This window comes from Mytilus edulis, chromosome 4 (genome assembly GCF_963676685.1).
Source record: "Mytilus edulis chromosome 4, xbMytEdul2.2, whole genome shotgun sequence".
In the NCBI taxonomy this organism is placed as follows: domain Eukaryota; kingdom Metazoa; phylum Mollusca; class Bivalvia; order Mytilida; family Mytilidae; genus Mytilus; species Mytilus edulis.
The window spans coordinates 5,548,218-5,572,098 of record NC_092347.1 but is presented as its reverse complement, the minus strand read 5'-3'; the positions used below and the strand labels follow the sequence as shown (position 1 = coordinate 5,572,098).

Here is a 23,881-nt window from a genome sequence, read left to right as displayed (position 1 = left end):
CATTTGAATAGCCCGCGTATTTTTTACTCTTGGATGATCTCCCTTTACCTACTACGTCATACGTGCTATCGGCGACTTTCATTTTACATTAGCAGAAGTTGAAATTATTGGAGCGTGTAATCTATATTTAGTATGGTGTATTGTGTTGCATTTAACTGCAAAACTGGGTCAGGTCAAGGAATAGGACTATTTGAGTTTCCGAAAGATGATCATAGACGTAAACAATGGACAATCAAAGTGAAACGGAAGAACTTTCAGCCATCCAACACATCCAGATTATGCGCTAAACATTTTAGCAATGATCAGTTTGTGGTAAATCCGCTATTTGCAGCTTCAATTGGATACAAAATGAAAAAGTTACAGTTAAAATCAGACGCAGTGCCGACGATCTTTGACTTTTCTTCCCCCAAAAAGCTACAGAACACAACACTGACAGTGTCAGCAGAAGAGAAAAAGAGAAAGCTTGTTCGGCAATCAGGAGCGGTCAGGAAAAGAAAAAGAATAGAGGTATTTTTAATTTTTTCATTATCTTTTTTAATTATTTATAACTCGCAAAAAAATTCGTGTTCAAACATTTTTTTAATTTATAATGAAATTGTGAAAGGGCAGTGGCGGATCAAGAGGGGGGGGGTGGGGGTTGGACCCCCCTTTTTTTGGCGATCAATGCATTTGAATAGGGACATATGGTTACCGTTTGACCCTCCCCCTTTTGTCATGGGTTGGACACCCTGCATCTTTTTAAAATGGCTGGATCCACCCCTGTCAGAAGGGGGCATATATTTATGTTTTTAAGGGTGGGTTTGGGAGTTGGGGGGGCCGGGGGGGGGGCGTGTCCCTTGGATGAAGATTTTTGTTCAGGATTTTTTTTTTTTGTAACCCTGGTTTTTTTTTACATAAATTGTCTGTCATCTTAGAAAAGTTGAGGTTCCTCATCCTGATTTGTTTTAATCTTTTTCTGTCCTTTCTTTTTAAAATTTTTATCTGAGCCCCTTCCCTGGATTATCAATTGGTACAATGTAGCTCCCTTTGCCTGTTTTTAGCATTGTGATCTATCTTATCTCATTGTATTATTACATGTACTATATCATGCAATATATATAGTTTAGTATCAACATTCATGGCTTGATGCTTAGTATAAATTTGAAGAAAAAAAAATCTGTCAGCTATATATCTGACTGACAAAAAATGTACTAATTAGTAATTAAATTATAATCATGATAATGATGCAAGGAAATTGCATGGTAAGAATGATTAAAACAATCATTAGTTAATTTGTTCCATTAACAAATAGGGTACTTTCATATGTAATGTAAGCTAAAGTCAGTCAACTATGTTATACAATGCTATACAACATGATTAATATATATACTATTTATATTATATTGCTCTGAATTATATTTCCATCTATCAGAATCATGCAGAGACAAAGGCTAAATGAATTATGAATTGCAATGATTTTAATTCATCATATAATTAAGAGGATCAGCATCTAAGTATTGTTTTTAATATATGTACATGTAAGACTATAATCTCTGCTGAAAAAAATACAGATAATAAAGCTCATATATATATACACTGTATATGCACTTGTATTAAAACTTGAAAATTACTGTTACAGGCATTGAATAAAATATTGGAAATTGTACATGTACAAGCATCACCAGAGGCAGACTCAGACATACATGTACAAGAATCACCAGAAGCAGACTCAGACCATTCAGACATACATGGATCAAATGAACATGATGAATGTTATGAACAAGAAAGCAAAGACAAGTGCTTTGATAAAGTGACATCTGATAAAGAGGAAGCTATCTACACAGCAGTGGCTATACCCATGGAACCTCAAAGATACAATGCATATATCTAAACAGTCCAAGTGGTAAGTTATAATATCATATGATATATATATCAGCCTGATATATCAGTCTTCATCAAATACTTTTTCATCTGCTTGTTTGTTAACTAAATATCAAAAGTTGTCCCTATCAGACTATCAAACATTTTGAAAATTTTTACTAATATGATTCTATAAAATACTAGTCAAGGGAATAGGACTACTTGCTAATTGCTAATGGTGCAGACTGATTTATATGAATTAAATAAGATGTAGCATGATTGCAATGAGACAACTTTTCATCAAAGACAGAATAGTTAAGAATAAGTAAACTGTAAAAAGTAAGCAGCAGTCAGTGACAATTAATAATGCCTTCAAGTTTAAAGTTCAATGCTATAAAGTCTTTAAAAAATACTCAGTATACTTTAAAAGGCCAACAGTTTGCCAGTATACAATGGAGTAATATAATTTGAATGAGAAAACTAGTGCCATAATTTACATGTATATATTTACAAAACGATAAACAAAACCACATATGAACTACACCAACAGATAAGCAAAAGGATTAGGACAGGGACATAAATATTTTTCAAACGGTTCAACCTCTGTGTTTGTATCAGGCTACACTCAGCAAAGCATTTTTATTTTCATATGGGGGAAAAAAATACATTTATATATAAAGTGCATACAAAATCAACCTATAACGCTGTATATTTAAAAAAAAAAATCCCTACCCCTTCGGAATTCAATACATGTACACCTATAAATATGATAGATATTGTCCATTTTTAGCTCACCTGGCCTAAAGGGCCTGTCACGGAATAGAAGTTCCTTCATAATATAAGTTCCAAATGGAAAAACTATTCTGGAATATTATTTCCACAGGAATAAATATTACAGTAGATGTTCCTAAGCTTTTCTCATCACTTGGCGTCCATTGTCGTCGTTAACTTTTACAAAAATCTTCTCCTCTGAAACTACTGGGCCAAATTTAACCAAACTTGGCCACAATCATCATTGGGGTATTTTGTTTTGAATATTGTGTCCAGTGACCCGGTCAACCATCCAAGATGGCCGCCATGGCTAAAAATAGAACATAGGGGTAAAATGCAGTTTTTGGCTTATAACTCAAAAACAAAAGCATTTAGAGCAAATATGACATGGTTTAAATTGTTATTCAGGTCAAGATCTATTTGCTCTTAATTTTTCTAATGAATTGGACAACCTGTTGTTAGGTTGCTGCCCTTGAATTGGTAATTTTAAGGAAATTTTGCTGTTTTTGGTCAATATCTTGAATATTATTATAGATAGAGATAAACTGTAAACAGCAATAATGTTCAGCTGAGTAAGATTCACAAATAAGTCAATATGACCAAAATGGTCAATTGACCTCCTTAGGAGTTATTGCCCTTTTTAGTCAATTTTTAACACTTTTCATAAAATTGGTAAATTTTCACTTTCATTTTCCACTGAATGACTGAAACTAACTGGACCAAGTTCATTATAGATACAGATAATTGTAAGCAGCAAGAATGTTTAGTTAAGTAAGATCTACAAACACATCAATATCACCAAAACACAATTTTGTCGTGAATCCATCTGTGTCCTTTGTTTAATATTCACATAGACCAAGGTGAGCAACACAGGCTCTTTAGAGCCTCTAGTTTTATTTAAAAATGTAGGTTTTTAAATTTTAATATGTATGTAAGTTTTTTTTCTAAGATATATATATTCTTTTAGGAAAAGAACCACTTTAGCTGTCAGACTGACATGAGGTGTGTGCATACTACTGATGCAGCTGTACAGACAGACACAGTGCAACCATCTAGAGCACTTAGATATAGCCAGACTCCTGAAATGACAGACGAAGATCATGACACATGCAGCAATGAGAGTGACGAAGACTGGGTTCCTTATGAAGAAGAAGGTTTTAGTGATGAGGAGATGGACATAAATGAAGATACATTAATAAATGAAGAGCATGATAAAAATGAGGAGCCGCACACAAATCCACCTTTTAAGGAAAGAAAGTTCATGGTATTTGAGAGTAATCTTAAAGAACTGTTACAATCAGTGTGTCTACACTGTGTGTCAACTAAGGAAATAGATACTTTCAATGTTATAGGAACTGCTGTGACTGTTAATTTGAAATGCAAATGTCCTGAAATTACAAGATGGAACAGTCAGCCTTTTTCAGGAACTATGCCACTTGGAAACTTAATTCTGGCTGGAGCAGTACTATTTTCAGGAGGGAGCATATCCAAAATATTAACATTTTTCAGACATGCTTCAGTATGTTGTTTCTCTGAAAGAACATTTTCATCCCTACAGAATGCCTACCTGCTGCCAACAATCACAGATATATGGCAATGTAAACAGCTAGACCTTATAACTGAAATTCAAAACAACGGCTCTCCAGTTAAGATTGGTGGTGATGCAAGGTGTTGTACCCCAGGGCATACTGCAAAGTATGGGTCTTACAGCATTATGGATCTTGAACGTAGCAAAATCATAGATATGCAGTTGGTTCAGGTACATTTTTGTCTTAAAATTTACTACTAATTGTTTATTAAACATTCAGATGAATTAAATATAAAAAGGAGATGTGGTATGATTTCCAATGAGACAACTGTCCATTAGAGACCAAAATGACACAGACATTAACCAGTGATCATTGACAATGATTGAAGTTTCATCATATATCATGTATATATATATAGTCATTAAAGATACTTTTAATATGGGTCAGTGACATTTTTTGGTACAATATTGTTTAAATATTTCTTAATTGAAATTTCATGTATTTAAACAATACATGCAGTACAATTTAGTAAATGTATGATTAATGTATAACAATGTAAATACACTCATGACATTGTAGTTGTAAATGTTAGTACGTGTATATTCACATGATTGAATTAAAATACATATATATATATGTATTGTTCAGTACCATTAGATGCCAATTTCAAAAATCAATATCTAGTCAGGGTAGTCATTAAAGATGTTCTTAAACACATATGTCATAAATAAACCAGTAATAATACTGCTGATCTTTTTTTTTTATAGAGCAATGAGGTTCCTAACTCTTACCATATGGAGTTGGAGGGTCTTAAACGTTGCCTTGCCTATTTAGATGGAAATGACATTCAAGTTCTGAATTTTGTCACAGACAGACATCCTTCCATAAAAAAATATATGAGATTGGAACGAAAAAATGTCCATCACATGTTTGATGTCTGGCATGTTGCTAAAGGTAAAAATGTCTTTATAAATTCATTACAATTCAACATTTCTTACTAAAAAGGAATTTGGAGGTAAAAAATTATTTGTATTCCTTGTTGTTGTTAGTTTATTTTTTGAAAAACTATATGCTGCAATGTATAAAAATAAGAAGATGTGGTATGATTGCCCATTAAACAACTCCTCAAAATTTAATAGAACATAATCACAGAAATTAACAACTTTAGCTCACTGAACAGCCTTCAATCATGAGCAAAGCTATACCATACTAGTTTATTTACACTCAGGGTTATTGTTTGAATTTCAGGTGTTTTTAAGAAATTAGATGCACTGGGAAAAAGGAAGACAAAGGGCTTTGATGTCATAGGGAGATGGGCCAAGTCCATAAGCAACCACATTTACTGGTGTGCTGCAAGCAGCCAGGGTGATGGGGAAATGGTAACACAGAAGTGGTCGTCCATCCTAAACCATATTACAAACATCCATGAGGGGCATGGCCCGAAATTCCCAGCATGTCTTCACGACACACTTGATGACAGAGAATGGATAAAAAAAGGTAAAGTACAAATGACAATTGAATGTAAAAATTTAATATTCCCCTACCTACTTTTCTTCTCATGCTTGAAACTTTAACTTGATATTTGGTGTATATTTATCATTTTTATCATGACTAATTACACATTAATTTTGATTTATGTTTTGCCCAGATGAGCTGAGTTATGGTCATTGGATCTAGAGCATAAACACAAATAATCAGTGTTCTTCCTTTTTTATGTCATGTTTAAAGTCCAAGATTGGTATATAGTGTTATCATGACGAGTTACAGATCAAGTTCAAATTTTGTACAGGTCTGTGTAATGATTTTGTACAGAGTTACGGTCCCTGGACTTTTAAAATCACTCAAATAATTAAAAATAAAAATATTGCTTATACTTGTTCTGTATATTTTATATTTGAATTTTTAGATAGTAAAGTGTATCAAGCAATTGAAAAGATTGCACAGGAAAGAACCTTAATGAAGGATATTGGGAAACTGTCTCCTGCAGAACAGACATCAAGTTTGGAGTCCTACCACAGAGTTGTGTGTTTCTTTGCACCAAAGTCTGTGCATTTCATGCATGCACAAATTGAGGCAAGGTAATAATAAAAGTCATTCTTAAAGTACTAGTAATAATCATATTTACTCCAGTTAATCTTAACTCTACATATTTAAAATTGAGTACCCCTAGTGACCTGTATCTGAGCTAGGTGAACAGATATTTGTACAGAAAAGATCTTAATTTTTTTCAAAGGCCAAGAAATAAATACAATACAGTTATCTTTGTTCCTATGTCACTTATTACCCGTAATTAAATTAAATTCCCAATAATAAATAGGTTGGCTATAAAAAAAACATTTATAATGAAAAGGTCTGCAAATCTTGCCTTTTCTTTGGTAATAATATCTAATTTTAAACATGAAGTCATAGTATATTCCCTATGTTAAACATAAATAACATACCTATTTATACTTATCTTATGCCTCTAATTGGCATTAATTATGACAAAAAGATTTTGATGTACAAAATGTGACTTTCTTGTTTATTTTTATTATAAATTACAAAGTCATGAAAAGTCAGAAATCAAAATTCTGGCTTTCTTCTTTACAAACTGGTAGAACACGGAATCTAACCCTTCATAGTATTTGTCAATGTCCAATGAAAATTATTGCTATATAGTCAAATTGCAATAAAATGTACATGTATAGGACACATGGTAATCATATAATTTTTTTTCTCCAGAATTTACTTGGCAGCAATGCATTTTAATGAAAATTCTTCAAGACCTCAAGCAGTGACATCAACTGGGACAGCACAATTTAGAGTTTCCTATCCAAAGGCTCGTAAAGGTGAAGGTGTGGCAAAGGAAGTTAAGGTTAATGCAACGTATGGTAAATATATTTTTAACTTTTTAAAATACATCTTGACATCTATTACAGGCATGATTTTTATACAACTGTCAAAAATTATTTTTTGTTTGTATACATGTATTGGGTTCCACTTTATTATTGTCTGGCATCAGGGTTGTCCAAAGACACTTTTTTTTTCTGGATAATCACTTTAGTTTTAAAAGTGAATGGATCTTTATGACATTTAAACACAAGGTTTGAAACCACAAAAGGAAGGTTGGGATTGATTTTGGGGGACTATGGTCCTAGCAGTTTTGGAATTAGGTTCCAAAAAGAATACTTTATAAGTTGCTTATTTCTTTACCAATTTCAAGGGGATTTTATTCCGGATTTCTTGAGTTCTTTCATTTTGGGAATTTGGGCCTGTTTTAAATTGGTCAAAAAGAGGTCCAAAATTTAACTTTCTTTGATTTCATCAAAAAATGAATTGTTGGGGTTCTTTGTTATGCCAAATTTAACTGATTTTTTGGAGGGGGAGGGGGTGCAGTTTTCAAATTGGTCTACATAAAGGTTCAAAGGGTCAAAAATTATATTAAGTGTGATTTCAACAAAGATAAATTATATGGGGTTCTCTAGTTTGCTGAATTAAACCATGTATTTAGATATATGATTTTTGGTCCCTTTTAAAAGTTTCAGGTCAAAATGTTCCCAAATTAAACATTTATTATTTCATCAATTTTGTGGTTTTTTGATATGCTGACTTGTAATGTGTAATGTACATGTATATTTAGACTTGTAATTTTGGGTCCCATTTTCAAATTAGTGTACAATAAGGTTCAAAGTGTCCAAGATGAAGCTTATTGTGATTTCAACAAAATTGAAATATGGGGTTCTTTGGTTTTCTGAATCTAACCTATAGTAACCATGTATTTTGATTTTTGGGCCCCTTTATCAAATTAGTCCCCTTTGAGGTCAAAACGGTCAAAAATCAAACTGTTTTGAATTCAATCTGAAATTAAATTATTGGGTTTCTTTGATATGCCGAATCCAACTGAATATTTAGAATTGTAATTATGGGTCTTGTTTTCAAATTAGTCTGCAAAAGGTTGAGAGAGTTCAAAATTTAACAAATATTGGATTGATAGGGTTCTTTGGTTTTCGGGCCATGTTATATCAAATTGGTCAACATTGAGGTCAAATAGGTGCAAAAAAATATTTTTTGGAATTCTTGGACATTTTTTATATTCTGAATCTAACACTGTATTTAGAGTTTGGATATTGGACCATAATGGGTAAATTTAAAGTTAAATAATGAATTTGACCATATTCATTCTTGTCAGAAACCTGTGCTGTGTCAAAAATGTAATCTCAATCTAAATTTAGAGCTGTATCAGGCTTAAATGTTGTGTCCATACCCACCCCAACTGTTCAAAAGTTTCACCTTTGTGGTCATATCAAGCTGCATCCTGCAGAGCATTTTATTTTCATTAGTTTGTTATTGACTTTGAATTCAATTGTTATTTGCAATTGATGTTGTGTAATATGTTAATTATTTTGTACAAAGTACATAAATTAAGTAATTAGTTTTCTCTTCTGAATTGTATTTTCTTTGACATCATGGGGCATAGCCGACTAGCTGTTATGGGCCTTGCTCCTTGTTTAAGTCTTTATTGATCTGAGGTTGCTTATCTCTGCGTCATGTTGGTCTCTTGAGGAGAGTAGTCTCATTTAGCAATCATACCACATCCTCCTTTTGATATATATGTAAAAATAATTTCATCACTAACTTTTTTCTATGTATTTCTACTTGTTGAAATATAAAAAAAGTCTTGTTTTCTTTCAAGTGCAAATTTGTTGATACCTGTTCCTGAAGAATAATTTGTAGACTTTGTAGATAAACATTTTATTATTTTTTCAGGTTATGTTCAAGAACTATTCCAGGATCTGCTGTTCAGAAGGGAGCGTCTAAAGAGCTACAGTGAAGCAATTGCAGAAAGACGACGTGACGATAAAGTCCGACCTCCTCCTTTATCACACAGTAAACCTCATCCCCCCAAGGCAGACATTGTTGATAACCACAAATCAAGATTTAATTTGGAATAAACACTAATTCATTTATTTATCATGTATATAAAATTAAAAATGGAAATGGGGAATGTGTCAGAGAGACAACAATATATATTTCAACTTATTAATATTGAACTGACAAACTGACAAACTTACTGAGCACAGGATAAAAATACTTTGAAAAATTCATTAAACTATTTCAAAATATAAATTTGTAAAATTTTTCTGAAAATTTAAAAAACAAACAAGTCTTTAGTCTTAGATGCATGATTTTTTTATTAGTTGTTTGTGGCTTTGAACTAGCCATCAGATAACTGTGAGTACTCTCAGATCTGTTCATTTTGTCTTTTTGTGTAGGGATGTATAAGTACCGGGCCACGTCCACTGGTATTTTTGGCCTATCTGATGAGTTAAGCCTTTTTCAACTGATTTTTATAGTTCGTTCTTATGCTGTACTGTTATACCACTGTCCCAGGTTAGGGGAGGGTTGGGATCCTGCTATCATGTTCAACCCCACCACATTATTTATGTATGTGCCTGTCCCAAGTCAGAAGCCTGTAAATCAGTGGTTCTCGTTTGTTTATGTATTACATATTTGTTTTTCGTTCATTTTTTTACATAAATAAGGCCATTAGTTTTCTCGTTTGAATTGTTTTACATTGTCTTATCAATGCGGTATGGGCTTTGCTCATTGTTGAAGGCTGTACGGTTACCTATTGTTGTTAATCTTTGTGTCATTTTGGTCTTTTGTCTATAGTTGTCTCATTGGCAATAATACCACATCTTATTTTTTATAAGTTAAATTTGAATTAAATGACAACAGAATACTATAATAATTTTAACAAATTCCTACACAAAGTGTTTATATTTTTATTTTGGATATTTGAATCCACAGTATTCCTGGGATGGAAAAGCACCTCTAATGGCGGTAACAACACATGATGGCAAAATCCTTCTGTTTTTCTTTCCCAGTTTGTGCCAAACCCATCTTACAAACCTTCTGTAAGCCAAGTATCTATAAGTCCTAAAATGAAACAAGTTTTAATGAGAATTATTGGAATTTCCCCCAACTCACTAAATTTTTTAATGTCCTAATTAGGGGTATCTTGTACTTTTGGTCTGTGCATCTGTCTTGCTTTTGGTAAATTTTCTTGGTCAAGGTAGTTTTTAAGAAATCAATCAACTTGAACCCAAGTACACATGTTCTTTATAATTATGATATGATCTTTATAACTTTACTTTCAAATTAGAGTTTAACATTTTGACCACAATTTTTTGTCACTAAACATAGAAATAGTAGTGCAATAGGGGCATTCATATGTACATGTACATGTACAATATATGAACACATTATTGTTCATTATGTAAATTGTATACTTAATCATTGTGGGGGTTTCTAAACCATGTTTAATAAAGTACTTTGTATATTTTATTACTTGTGAAATTGTTTTTACAATGTTGTATATATGAAAAAATCAGATTTTGTATAACTGCCAATGAGACAACTCCCTAGCAAAAGCCGCAAGCATTCACAACTTGTACAAGTCAGAAATTATACATGTAGGTTCTGGTACAGCTGAGCCTTTAATGTAGACCATTGACTCGCATGCATTGTGATAACAAAGGGACCAGTTATATACCCACATTTAAAATACTTCAAACAGGAAAAATCAACAGCTCGATTTATCTTTTTATATGATGTACCAAAATCAGAAATAAAATGAAATACAACAACAAGCAAAAAACCCATAAATTTCAATATCTTGACTTGGGATAGGTACATTTGTACCTACAGGAAGATTACTGTATAAAGGGCCAGAATTGATATTATTTACATGGTCTAAATATTGCTATTAAACGTCAATATAAATATATTGTCTCATTCTTTTAATTGAGCGAATCTAGAGAACCAACAGCCCCTTGCAGACTTGCCTTTGAAAATATAATCCATGTATTTGGTCTTATTGATTTTTGTTAATAAATCATCTTAAGAAAAATTCAAAGAATCATGAATTTGATTATGTAAATGCCAAAACTTATTCATCATTTTGTGACTTTAGTTGTATTTGAAAATATCTTACTCATGAATCATGGCATTGTCCTCTAACGGTCCATTATCCTGAACATATTCATAATATGTTGTCTCTAAAACGTACTGGTTCAGACAGTTTACTTGAAATCCTTCATGCTCTGTAATACATTTCAAGTCAGCTTCCTCTACTTTACTGTCCACAACATTAGTATTCCGGCAACATTTGCACTCTCTCCTTGTTGGCATTGCTGAACATCTGCTACAGGAACACCTATAAGAACCAAATACAACAATTATGTTAATGGCTGTTCTGGAAAAAGGTAAACAAAGGCAAAATAAGGGTACAAGAACCTGATTAAGTATTTGTCAGGGACTCAGGGTAAAAAAAGAGCCTGTTGTCAAAGTGGTCTCAATGACTTATTAGCTACAGGGAGAAAAATATATTACCAACAAGAAGAAACATTAACCAAAAGGAAGTATGTTAACAATACAAAAAGAAATTTATTGATAAAAAAAATCCTTATAAATTCTAATGGGTCCATATATAGAAAAGAAATAAAAAATGAAAAAAATAAGGGGCTGGGTCCCCTCTTTTCTATGAAAAAAAAAATGGTTGCTTATTTAGGGAATCACTGTTCAAAACATGACCGAAGCAGGTCCAACCTTATGAAAATTTCTGGATCCGCCACTGATGACGACACTAGCTCCTTTTTTTAATCCATTCACTTGTGTTTTCAATATGATCATGACCACCGTTTATAATAGTGGAGCTGATATAGGTACTAACCATGCAAGCAGGGATGATTGATTTTGAACTGACACAGTAATGAAAATCTTTGTTTTGTTTTTATGAACATATGAACATTCAGTGTACATACACCATGTACACAACATCTGAAATTCTTGCTCCAAAATAATTTTCTCTTCGATTTTTTCCTATTTATAAGACAACTTTTATATTCTAATAAGAACAATTACCTTGTAAAATAAATGGGCAAATAGTTGTGAATGTCAACACCAACTTTCAATTTTGATACAATTGTCGAGACATTTATGTGTTTTACCTGAAAGAAAGCTATTACAGGGCTATACTCATTACACATGCAGAGTGGCCTTCTATCAGAAAAAGAGTTGTAATGAATATAGAGTTATATCTGATGAGACGAGTGCCAACTTCTTTGACAAGTACATGTATTTCACTGTGCTTAAACGGCTGTGGGTAACTTAAGTTACCCACAGCCCAAGATGGCGGACTCTAAACTTGTTGATATTTAATTCATACAAAATATACCTTTTGCGACGTTTTTCATGCAGAATGTAAATATTTATAGGATTATTGAATAAAGAAATGACTAAAAATTACCATAAGTTTGTTAATATAGAGTTCACTAAAGCGCAAGGTCAACTTTAAAAAATGCATAAGATGTCCGTAACTTTTTGATCGAAACTAAGCAGACTGTCCGTAACTTTATTTTTAGATGTGGGTAACTTTTGATTTAAAATTTTTAGAATTATAATTTCAACAATTAGAAGACAATTAACATCATATTTGTAACATTCGCGGCCGTTTATACTACTCATTCACCACCAAATGTGATTTTATTAACGCATCATACTTACACCACAGAAGTTTTATGTGGGGTTTGTGGTACTCCATCCTGGTTATGGTTTGAACTTTTATTTACTGATGTGCGTCTTATCGTCGTTTTTCGCTTGTCAGACCAAGGCTTTTCCATACTCTTTAATGTTTTGAGTTTAATTACATGTTTGCGGTTTACCTTCACCTCTGTTTCTTTCTATGTTTATTTTGATGAATACTCTTTGACGCGGCTCGGTATTTATACATCCCACCAGTTAGTTTTAGTGTTATGATTTTTTGAATATGTTTGCTAGTATGTTTTGTTTTCTCTCTTTGTATGTTATCAGGGGTTGTTAGACTATTAAATTACCCTGTTGTCCTACGTAGTTATTTATATTTTTATATACTGTGTCGAATTGTTACACTATGTTGACTGCTCTTTTCCTTTTAATGTCACTGACTTTTACCTATTGTGTCTTTTAGTTTTATTCAGTTTAATGAGATTTAATGCAACTTGCATACAAATGAAATATGCAGCTAGCTGTAAAACTAGGTTTATTCATTTATACAAAATGTCCTTTTTTACGTTTTCCCATTTACTGTAAATCTTGGCCAGGGTGCCTCAATATTACCGTGCGCAACGTCCCAGTGTGTCCAGATTGACACCCCTTTTATTTTACTGTCAATGCAAATGGGATTTGTTTTTGTGAGCATGAGAGAAAAGTGTTTTTGGCTTTTTAAAAAAAAACGGAAAAATTTTGTGCACTTAAGTCTCGTATAGTCTATCCACTGCATGCCTGGGCAATTTGGGTTCCCCTCCAAAATCCCGGATTCACGATACCCTTGTCGTTGCTGGCAGAAAATCAGTAAGTGTATACATGCTACATGTATGTGTAAAAAATACTTGTGTAGTCTACTTGTTCAAAAATAAAAACGAACAATGATGTTTCAACAGTTTATCTGCTATGATCGCGGAAACAACCCTCCGAACTAGGCGATTCGGGTACCCCGACGTTATACAAAATGAGACCCGAGTTTTGCGGATTTATCGTGATTTTTTTCATATTTTTCCCAATTTTGTCTTCCATCGATACAATGAATTATATCATACTAGACATCTACTTCGTTTTGTGAATATGTATTCGATGCAATCTCTATCATCAGTTTAAACATTACATCCGCGTATGTCGATTCTTTGAAAGTTACGGACATCTCTATTGGAATGATGAAAAAAGTTACGGACAAGTTGTTTTGAAGTTACGGACAGCCTAAGTGTTTTTTTAAATCGTGCTGTGATCGTTTATTTTGTAGAACTTAATCACCTTTCCAGTTTAGGGGTTTCCCTAAACGATTAATACAACTTTTAAATTCAGTTGTTTAATTGATGCATTCGTGGTATTGTTATTCTATAGAAGAAAAGTATCTAACCGACGCAAGGCGGCTCCATCTTGGGCTGTGGGTAACTTAAGTTACCCACAGCCGTTTAAGCACAGTGTATTTGCACATGTTTTTAGTAAACATTCTTGTTTTGGGAAAATTATGAGCAATCTCGCCTGCTTATAATTAAATACTGTGTGTGTGAGCAAGATTATATATTTTTGTATGTCATGTGCATGCTTTTACAATGGAAATTGTAAAGTTATGATGAATTCTTAATAGTATGAACACCCATGGCCATGGGACAAGATACATGAATGTTATTTTAAAAGGCCGTACGGTGACCTATAATTGTTAATGTTTGTGTGATTTTGGTCTTTTGTGGATAGTTGTCTCATTGGCAATCATACCACATCTTCTTTTTTATATTATTTCCGCCTACATGTACATCACTTTACATTTCTATATATGTACTAATACAAGCTGGTCTGTAAGCCTTATTTGCGTTCTTGTAAAAAAAAACCAAAAGAAAGTAAGTAAGAAAAAAACTTTATTTTGATTTAGCATATAGACATACTATAGCATAAGTTAAAATGACCTTTAGCCGCATTTGTTTACGAAGAGAAAACAACAACAATACCCCCCCCCCCTTTTTTTTACCCCGACTCCGTTTTAACATTGCAGTATGCATTTTTTTAAATTATTTTCAGAACTGAATAAAAATAAGGGCTGATTTACCATAAGCTAATGTCATCTACTTCTGTTTCTAATCCCGGCAATGGCATATCGTCGTCCGATGCATCCAACTTGCTATCACTGTCAGTGTCACTGTCAGGGTCACTTTCCGACTCGGAAATAACTCTTCCCGGAAGAACTGTTGGTTCATACTGATACGGATGCACAGACGAACCTTTTATTCCTAATTCTGGTAACTCGTCAACATCACTTGCTCCGGAACTAGACATACTTAACAATTTTTTATATCAGTTGTATACTACGCATGGTGATCAGCTGTAAACAAAGCTATGGCACGTATGACGTAGACAAAAGATTCAATTCAAGGGAAGTAAGTCATGAACACACCCGATACTGACAGAACTTTCGGAGGGGGTTTTATGGATATAAATACGGATTTTGACAATAATTCTGATTTTTTTCGAATAAAACAAATAAGAAGTTTATATCTAATAAATAAAAACAAAATTTAAAAATCGTTTCCTGTGATCTTTAATACTGCTATGTTGCTGATACTAAAAGACAATCAAACTAATGGTGACTATCTTATAATAGTAGTCTGCTCTGTGGATTTTTCAAATATGTTGTGAAACCACTAATTATTTTGTATAATGATGTGGACATGGGTTTGTTTATAACATCTGTGATGTGTGTGTTAATATATGTTTTGGAGGGAAATATCTCTATCTTATCACTTCAAATGTATCAAGGACAAAAAGGGAATACTTTCTTCTTATTGTCCTTTTGTTCACTTTACATTATTAGTAGAAATCATTCAGATTCTGTACATTTCTGAAATATCTTCTTTCTTTCAATTAATTTTAATGATTTAGCTAATGACATTGCAATTTTTTTTTTGAGTAAACAGACAGTTCATCAGGAGCTCCAAATCAAAGCTTCTTAAAATTGGTAGAAAGTGTCATTTAAGCATGTTTTACCATTACCCCATCAATCATTACTTCAAGTTGGCGTAATGTGTATAGCAGTTCACCTTGTTCACATTAGTGCCAAGATATTTGTGAGAAGTGTGTAAAATGTATTGATTTTATAAATATCTTGCAATTTGTGTATTCAATCATTATAAATGCACATTCGATTTAACAGAAGTAGAACATAAATATTACTAAAACTAACTGAAGGTTATATCACATATAAAATGCTTTTGTTTTTAGGGTCATGCTGAGCCTTTGTTACCAGAAACAGAGTTCCCAGGACACCAGTTACCAGGAGCTAAATTATTACTGTCTCCACATGGTAAATGGTTGGCTAGTTATGGTATTGATGGTTATGTACAAGTCAGAGCAATAGGAAGTTTGGTATGTGTATCAGTTAAGGTTATGTACAAGTCGGAGCAATAGGAAGTTTGGTATGTGGATCAGTTAAGGTTATGTACAAGTCAGAGCTATAGGAAGTTTGGTATGTGTATCAGTTAAGGTTATGTACAAGTCAGTGCAATAGGAAGTTTGGTATGTGTATCAGTTAAGGTTATGTACAAGTTAGAGCAATAGGAAGTTTGGTATGTTTATCAGTTAAGGTTATGTACAAGTCAGAGCAATAGGAAGTTTGGTATGTGGATCAGTTAAGGTTATGTACAAGTCAGAGCAATAGGAAGTTTGGTATGTGGATCAGTTAAGGTTATGTACAAGTCAGAGCAATAGGAAGTTTGGTATGTGGATCAGTTAAGGTTATGTACAAGTCAGAGCAATAGGAAATTTGGTATGTGTATCAGTTAAGGTTATGTACAAGTCGGAGCAATAGGAAGTTTGGTATGTGGATCAGTTAAGGTTATGTACAAGTCAGAGCAATAGGAAGTTTGGTATGTGTATCAGTTAAGGTTATGTACAAGTCGGAGCAATAGGAAGTTTGGTATGTGGATCAGTTAAGGTTATGTACAAGTCAGAGCAATAGGAAGTTTGGTATGTGTATCAGTTAAGGTTATGTACAAGTCGGAGCAATAGGAAGTTTGGTATGTGGATCAGTTAAGGTTATGTACAAGTCAGAGCAATAGGAAGTTTGGTATGTGTATCAGTTAAGGTTATGTACAAGTCAGAGCAATAGGAAGTTTAGTATGTGTATCAGTTAAGGTTATGTACAAGTCAGAGCAATAGGAAGTTTGGTATGTGGATCAGTTAAGGTTATGTACAAGTCAGAGCTATAGGAAGTTTGGTATGTGTATCAGTTAAGGTTATGGGATATATTTGAAGTCTTTGAAAAGATTTATTACTAAGTAATGACATTTTCAGCTCTGTTTAAAGTAAATAAACAAATCATGATAGATTTAAAAAAAATTTTTTTTTATGAAACATGATAACATATTCTTATCGGTATACAATTTCATTCATATGATCTTGAAAATAGTTTTCCAAGAACCTGGTTTAATATGCACAATAAAAACTTTTCAAAATTTTTATGTTTGTTGATCTCCAAATCATATCAGTTATGATTTTCAGATTGATAAATGGAGAGATTTGTATTTGTAGGACCGTTTCATTTCCATTAGACCACATGACTACCACAGTGGTGGTGTGAGGAACATAGCTTTCTCAGATGATAGTCAGAGTGTATTTACTACTGGACAAGATGGTGTTATCTGCTGCTATAGCTGGAAGTAAGTCACTAGAATTATTAGATTTATAAAGGGAAGTAAGTGACTAGATATATTAGATTTATGACGGGAAGTAAGCCACTAGAATTATTAGATTTACAAAAGGGAAGTAAGTTACTGCAAATATTAGAGTTATAAAGGGAAGTAAGCCACTAAAATTATTAGATTTATAAAGGGAAGTAAGTCATTGGAATGTTAGATTTATAAAAGGAAGTAAGTGACTAGAAATATTAGATTTATAAAGGGAAGTAAGCCAATAGAATTATTTGATTTATAAAGGGAAGTAAGTCACTGGAAACATTAGATTTATAAAGGGAAGTAAGCCACTAAAATTATTAGATTTATAAAGGGAAGTAAGTTACTGCAAATATTAGAGTTATAAAGGGAAGTAATTGACTGCAGATATTAAAGCTATAAAGGGAAGTAATAAAAAATCCTGAACCCCCAAAAATGGCTTAAAAATTAGGTTGCATATAAAGTATTTGATATTTACAATAATAAATAAAATCAAATTAAATGACAGATATTTTCTTTTATTTAAGCTACTCAACAACAGGAATAGGAAAAGCTAAATCAGCCATGGAGTCAGCACGAGCAAGGAAGACAAAGTTAATGCAGGGACAGAAAGATCAAGATGAAGTGGTCAGAAAAATGTCTGACTGGGTACCACCTCTCCGGTCAGACAGACCAACATCAGCTGAAATGGACCAGTCTGAAAAGGTTGACAGTAAAATAATGACAAAAATGGTGATAAAATTTTCTTTCTTTCAGCTTGCTGTGGACCTGACAAATTTACAGGTCTTGTTGGTGTTGTACATTCACATGCTGAGTGCAAAGGAATGGATTAACGTATGCTTGTAAGGGGTCATACATAGTATTAAATTTCTTTTTAAAAAGAACAAAGAAAGCAGATGAGGAGTTATCTTTCTTTTTAAGTGATTTATACAAAACAATCATTTGCTATTATCTGTTTCAAATTGCAGGATAAAATTCAAGCCTGGTTTCACCCACATATGTTCAATTCATATTCTCATTTCTATATTTTTGAAAAAGATACTTTTTGTATGACCCCTCTGGTATGCTTATTTATATTGTAAACAAAAGGTGGCTGTGATTTATCTCATTATTTGTGAAATGTATTTGCCAATTTTCTGAAACTTTTTATTTAAGTACAAAAGTAAAAATAGAAATAGTAACTTAAAGTGCATATATTCATATACATATTATGCAGCTTTAAATATACATACCAATAATGTTTTAGGTAGGGAATGTTGGCAAATAGATTTGTTATTTACTGTGTCATATAATATTTGTATTTGATAACTGTATGTTGTATGGGTTCAACTTATAATTTTAGCTTATTTTAAAATGCTGTGTTGAATGTGAATGTCCTTGTCAGTGGATGGTCTATAACAATTTTGTACGACAATTTATGTACTGTAGATTCATATTTATTCATTTGATACCAACTTTGGTGGATTTGATGGGTACAGGGGAAATACAAATTTAAATGTTCAATTAACTTTCCTTAGAAATATCTGGAATCTATGACAAAAACACAAAATCATATTATCCACAAAAATGCAAGTTTTACTCAATCCACAAAAATAAATAAATCCATACTCTACTGACAAGGATAAGATAATGCTTAGCATGCATGTATGAACACATTGCTTGGAACATTGGGAGTTTGAAAATGTTTTAAAATATGGGTGATACTTGTATTATAATCTCAAATACCATTTGAATTTGGAAAGATAGTTTTGATAATCCTTTTATGAGGAATGCTAAAAGTGTAAGATAAAATTTAATTGAAAACATGCTCAAGTTTAAAACAGCAGATCCATAATAAAGAATATTGTTTAAATATTTATAATTGCAATGATGCAATCATTGTCTAATTTGATCAATATTATTTCTAGAAATATCTTTTCTGAATAAAATGTTCTGATCTGGTGGTTAATAATTACACAGCTTTTATTGAAGCAGTTTAATATTTGTTTACTGTTTGTTATGTAGGAACGAGCAGCATTAGAGCAAGCTTTGGCTTCTGACGAGATTTACAGAACTCCTACACCAACAGCAGCTACCAACGCCACATGGCAAGATATGCAGAAACTGGAGGTATCACTCACTTATCTTTAGTTGATTCAGTTTGAATGGCATTTGTATGTATAAAGAAAAAGTAAGATTGTTCTAATAACCCATTACAGAAACAAATTCAATTTAAGGGGGTTCGCGGGTCTAAATCAATTTTTTTCCTTAATATAAGATTTCGCTATATTTTTCTACAAATGAACTTTATCTTATACTTATTTGAAAAATGAAATAAAAAAATGGGGTCACCGTTCATTTACCCTCACAATCTGCCTTAGAAAGAAGCATACATTTTGGTAAAAATAGAATTTTTTTCTATTGAACTAACAGGAGAAAAAGAGGTAATAATTAAAAAAGAACTAAATTACAGAAATCACTAAAATTTTACAATAATTAGGTTTAAGTACATAATAATAAAAAATATAGGTCACCGATGATTTAAAAAAGATATTTCAATTTTAATGCCAAAAAATGGCATTTTTACACCAAAGGGAGATAATTTGGAGCTTTTTCAAAGATACATCCATTTTAAAAGTCATCTTGGGCCAAAACGAATTGATTTACTTGAATGATTTTTGTACCATATGATAAACTAAGACTATTAAAGTAATAAATAAAATTTGTAATAAAAAAAAAAGTTTAATTTTTTTCTGAAATTTTTATACCCTTGATCCTCCTTAATTAATAATGTATTCAAAATTTCAACATATAATTTCCTGTGTCCAATTTACTTACAAAATGAAGACATCCATGAGAAAGATAATATTTGTGACGAATAGATAAGGATAGTATAAAAAAATTCAGCACTGCATACATAATTACAATATTTGATAACAAGACCTTGTCATTTATAGTGGGTGAAAGCTGAAGATGCACAGTATCATGACGTAAAGAAAGATTTGAGAGTACAGATAAGAGATATGAGAAGAACAGTAAGATTTTATCATTTGATATTATTACTTTGTTACCATAAAGTATGCATTAAGAAATATAAAAGCAGCCGTTGTATCTTTTAAATAACTGGCAACCAATTAATTTTCTTTTATGCCTTTATTCACATGTAGTTCTTTCTTTGTCTACTATGCTACAAGTTACTTAGGAGTTTACTGTATTGTATATAAAGCTTGGCCGTCATAAAATGTAGATTAAACTGTAACAAATTAAGTTTACCTAGCCACGTGTAACGGAGCTAGGTAAACAGATAATTGCGACAGTAAAACCACTTCAAAATATTTGTCAATGTCCAGTGAAAATTATTGTTACAAACAAATTGCATTAGAATTCTTGTTTTTCTGACTTTGTAGAATGTATTCCTATGATTTCAGTTTTTTCCATGTTCTACTTTCTGTTTTTACCTTGCCTGGATTTAATAATCTTGGGTATTTATAGCCAAACATTTTGATAATTTTTATATATTTTTATAGTAGAAAATATCATGAATATACTTTTTGTTCAAGTTCCAAATAGAGATGGAGAGCTGTATGAATCTTTAACTTTCTATTTAGATTCAAGAAATGTTAAAACAGAATGAAACTTTACCAGCTATTGAGAAACTTGGGCGTCATGAGTTTGACCTTGACATTGAAGAACAAAACAGATTGCAGACAGAGGCTGATTCTGAAGTTCAAAGAGTAAGCATAATAAATCAAAACTTCAACTAAAAGGAATAAAAAAGATATGGTTGATTATCTCCCCTTTACTAACTGATGAAAAAGTGAATTGTTTCTGTTATTATAGAAACCTTCCAACAAACAAGTTTTAAACTACTTCTTAGTACACTGTTTAGGATCCCAATCAGATATAAGAACAAGAAATATTCAAAATAATAAAAGATACAAACTAAAAAAAATCTGTGAAGTATTGCATAGCCATGCCGAAGATTAACCTTACCTTACCTCTTACCTCTTATCTCTGTATCTGTAATCCCCTTTGTAAAGGAACCGTATGCTAGTATGTAGAACTTGTAACAAAATGACTACATTTTGGCAATATTTGGTGTAACATAGTAGATTAAGGTTATCATTTGAATATTAATATATATAAACTTATTGTAGGTGAGAGAAGAGATAGAGTTTGACAATTTGGCTAAGATATATTTGAGAGAGATGATTAAGAAAGAATGCTGGGATGATATGAAGGTCAAAGGGAGAGCAGTACAGGTCAGTAACCATGGTAACCAGGTAACACAAACTTCTCTAGTTACTTCTTAGTTTCAATTAAAATCTTCCTATGAATATGCACCAATTGAAATGTAAAGTTTCATTTGATTTTAGGAGGTTTACTGGGGATTCAGTTATCTTCTTGGGTACCAATTTTAGGAGGTTTACTGGGGATTCAGATATATTTGTGGGTACCAATTTTAGGAGGTTTACTGGGGATTCAGATATCTTCGTTGGTACCAATTTTAGGAGGTTTACTGGGGATTCAGTTATCTTCGTGGGTACCAATTTTAGGAGGTTTACTGGGGATTCAGTTATCTTCGTGGGTACCAATTTTAGGAGGTTTACTATGGATTCAGTTATCTTCGTGGGTACCAATTTTAGGAGGTTTACTGGGGATTCAGTTATCTTCGTGGGTACCAATTTAAGGAGGTTTACTGGGGATTCAGTTATTTTCGTGGGTACCAATTTTAGGAGGTTTACTGGGGATTCAGTTATCTTCGTGGGTACCAATTTTAGGAGGTTTACTGGGGATTCAGTTATCTTCGTGGGTACCAATTTTAGGAGGTTTACTGGGGATTCAGTTATTTTCGTGGGTACCAATTTTAGGAGGTTTACTGGGGATTCAGTTATCTTCGTGGGTACCAATTTAAGGAGGTTTACTGGGGATTCAGTTATTTTCGTGGGTACCAATATAAGGAGGTTTACTGGGGATTCAGTTATCTTCGTGGGTACAAATTTAAGGAGGTTTACTGGGGATTCAGTTATCTTTGTGGGTACAAATATAAGGAGGTTTACTGGGGATTCAGTTATCTTCGTGGGTACCAATTTAAGAAGGTTTACTGGGGATTCAGTTATCTTTGTGGGTACCAATTTAAGGAGGTTTACTGGGGATTCAGTTATCTTCGTGGGTACCAATTTAAGGAGGTTTACTGGGGATTCAGTTATCTTCATGGGTACCAATTTAAGGAGGTTTACTGGGGATTCAGTTATCTTTGTGGGTACCAATTTTAGGAGGTTTACTGGGGATTCAGTTATCTTCGTTGGTACCAATTTTAGGAGGTTTACTGGGGATTCAGTTATCTTCGTAGGTACCAATTTAAGGAGGTTTACTGGGGATTCAGTTATATTTGTGGGTACCAATTTTAGGAGGTTTACTGGGGATTCAGATATCTTCGTTGGTACCAATTTTAGGAGGTTTACTGGGGATTCAGTTATCTTCGTGGGTACCAATTTTAGGAGGTTTACTGGGGATTCAGTTATCTTCGTGGGTACCAATTTTAGGAGGTTTACTGGGGATTGAGTTATCTTTGTGGGTACCAATTTTAGGAGGTTTACTGGGGATTTAGTTATCTTCGTGGATACCAATATAAGGAGGTTTACTGGGGATTCAGTTATCTTGATGGGTACCAATTTTAGGAGGTTTACTATGGATTCAGTTATCTTCGTGGGTACCAATTTGAGGAGGTTTACTGGGGATTCAGTTATCTTCGTGGGTACCAATTTTAGGAGGTTTACTGGGGATTCAGTTATCATCAGGGGTACCAATTTTAGGAGGTTTACTGGGGATTCAGTTATCTTCGTGGGTACCAATTTAAGGAGGTTTACTGGGGATTCAGTTATTTTCGTGGGTACCAATTTTAGGAGGTTTACTGGGGATTCAGTTATCTTCGTGGGTACCAGTATAAGGAGGTTTACTGGGGATTCAGTTATCTTCGTGGGTACCAATTTTAGGAGGTTTACTGGGGATTCAGTTATTTTCGTGGGTACCAATTTTAGGAGGTTTACTGGGGATTCAGTTATCTTCGTGGGTACCAATTTTAGGAGGTTTACTGGGGATTCAGTTATCTTCGTGGGTACCAATTTAAGGAGGTTTACTGGGGATTCAGTTATCTTCGTGGGTACCAATTTTATGAGGTTTACTAGGGATTCAGTTATCTTCGTGGGTACCAATTTAAGGAGGTTTACTGGGGATTCAGTTATCGTCGTGGGTACCAATTTTAGGAGGTTTACTGGGGATTCAGTTATATTCGTGGGTACCAATTTTAGGAGGTTTACTGGGGATTCAGTTATATTCGTGGGTACTAATTTTAGGAGGATTACTGGGGATTCAGTTATCGTGGTGGGTACCAATTTTAGGAGGATTACTGGGGATTCAGTTATCGTCGTGGGTACCAATTTTAGGAGGATTACTAGGGATTCAGTTTTTGTCGTGGGTACCAATTTTAGGAGGTTTACTGGGGATTCAGTTATATTTGTGGGT

General features: G+C 33.0%; 3 protein-coding genes across 8 annotated transcripts in view; 2 read left to right on the top strand and 1 right to left on the bottom strand.

The window, feature by feature from the left end:
- The window catches only part of LOC139521681 (cilia- and flagella-associated protein 43-like), a 73,723-nt gene that overhangs the window by 24,953 nt on the left and 24,889 nt on the right, over window positions 1-23,881 (top strand). For 3 of the 6 annotated variants that reach the window (XM_071315198.1, XM_071315196.1, XM_071315197.1), the window contains 7 exons: window positions 15,930-16,073; window positions 17,238-17,365; window positions 17,905-18,082; window positions 19,382-19,486; window positions 20,314-20,391; window positions 20,965-21,090; window positions 21,514-21,618. In XM_071315198.1, the coding sequence (XP_071171299.1) occupies window positions 15,930-16,073; window positions 17,238-17,365; window positions 17,905-18,082; window positions 19,382-19,486; window positions 20,314-20,391; window positions 20,965-21,090; window positions 21,514-21,618 (864 nt within the window). Of the gene's footprint in view, window positions 1-15,929; window positions 16,074-17,237; window positions 17,366-17,904; window positions 18,110-19,381; window positions 19,487-20,313; window positions 20,392-20,964; window positions 21,091-21,513; window positions 21,619-23,881 lie in introns of all 6 variants that reach the window. The other 3 variants (XM_071315195.1, XM_071315194.1, XM_071315193.1) reach the window with 1 other exon arrangement.
- Window positions 68-10,466, top strand: LOC139521682 (uncharacterized). The gene is made up of 8 exons (XM_071315199.1): window positions 68-507; window positions 1,619-1,882; window positions 3,578-4,369; window positions 4,907-5,093; window positions 5,388-5,636; window positions 6,046-6,217; window positions 6,861-7,009; window positions 8,886-10,466. The coding sequence occupies exons 3-8, from the start codon at window positions 3,608-3,610 to the stop codon at window positions 9,068-9,070; spliced, it is 1,704 nt and encodes a 567-aa protein (XP_071171300.1). The 5' UTR covers window positions 68-507; window positions 1,619-1,882; window positions 3,578-3,607; the 3' UTR covers window positions 9,071-10,466.
- Window positions 9,889-15,107, bottom strand: LOC139521684 (P2X purinoceptor 7-like). The gene is made up of 3 exons (XM_071315201.1): window positions 14,761-15,107; window positions 11,116-11,337; window positions 9,889-10,058 (listed from the first exon to the last, which is right to left on the bottom strand). The coding sequence occupies exons 1-3, from the start codon at window positions 14,985-14,987 to the stop codon at window positions 9,905-9,907; spliced, it is 603 nt and encodes a 200-aa protein (XP_071171302.1). The 5' UTR covers window positions 14,988-15,107; the 3' UTR covers window positions 9,889-9,904.

Coding starts and splice junctions, on each gene's coding strand:
- LOC139521682 (XM_071315199.1), top strand. CDS start 3,608: ATGAGGTGTGTGCATACTACTGATGCAGCTGTACAGACAGACACAGTG. Junction 6,218..6,860: donor CATGCACAAATTGAGGCAAG/GTAATAATAAAA, acceptor TTTTTTCTCCAG/AATTTACTTGGCAGCAATGC. Junction 7,010..8,885: donor TAAGGTTAATGCAACGTATG/GTAAATATATTT, acceptor TTATTTTTTCAG/GTTATGTTCAAGAACTATTC.
- LOC139521684 (XM_071315201.1), bottom strand. CDS start 14,987: ATGTCTAGTTCCGGAGCAAGTGATGTTGACGAGTTACCAGAATTAGGA. Junction 11,338..14,760: donor GTAGATGACATTAGCTTATG/GTAAATCAGCCC, acceptor TGGTTCTTATAG/GTGTTCCTGTAGCAGATGTT. Junction 10,059..11,115: donor GACAATGCCATGATTCATGA/GTAAGATATTTT, acceptor GTTTCATTTTAG/GACTTATAGATACTTGGCTT.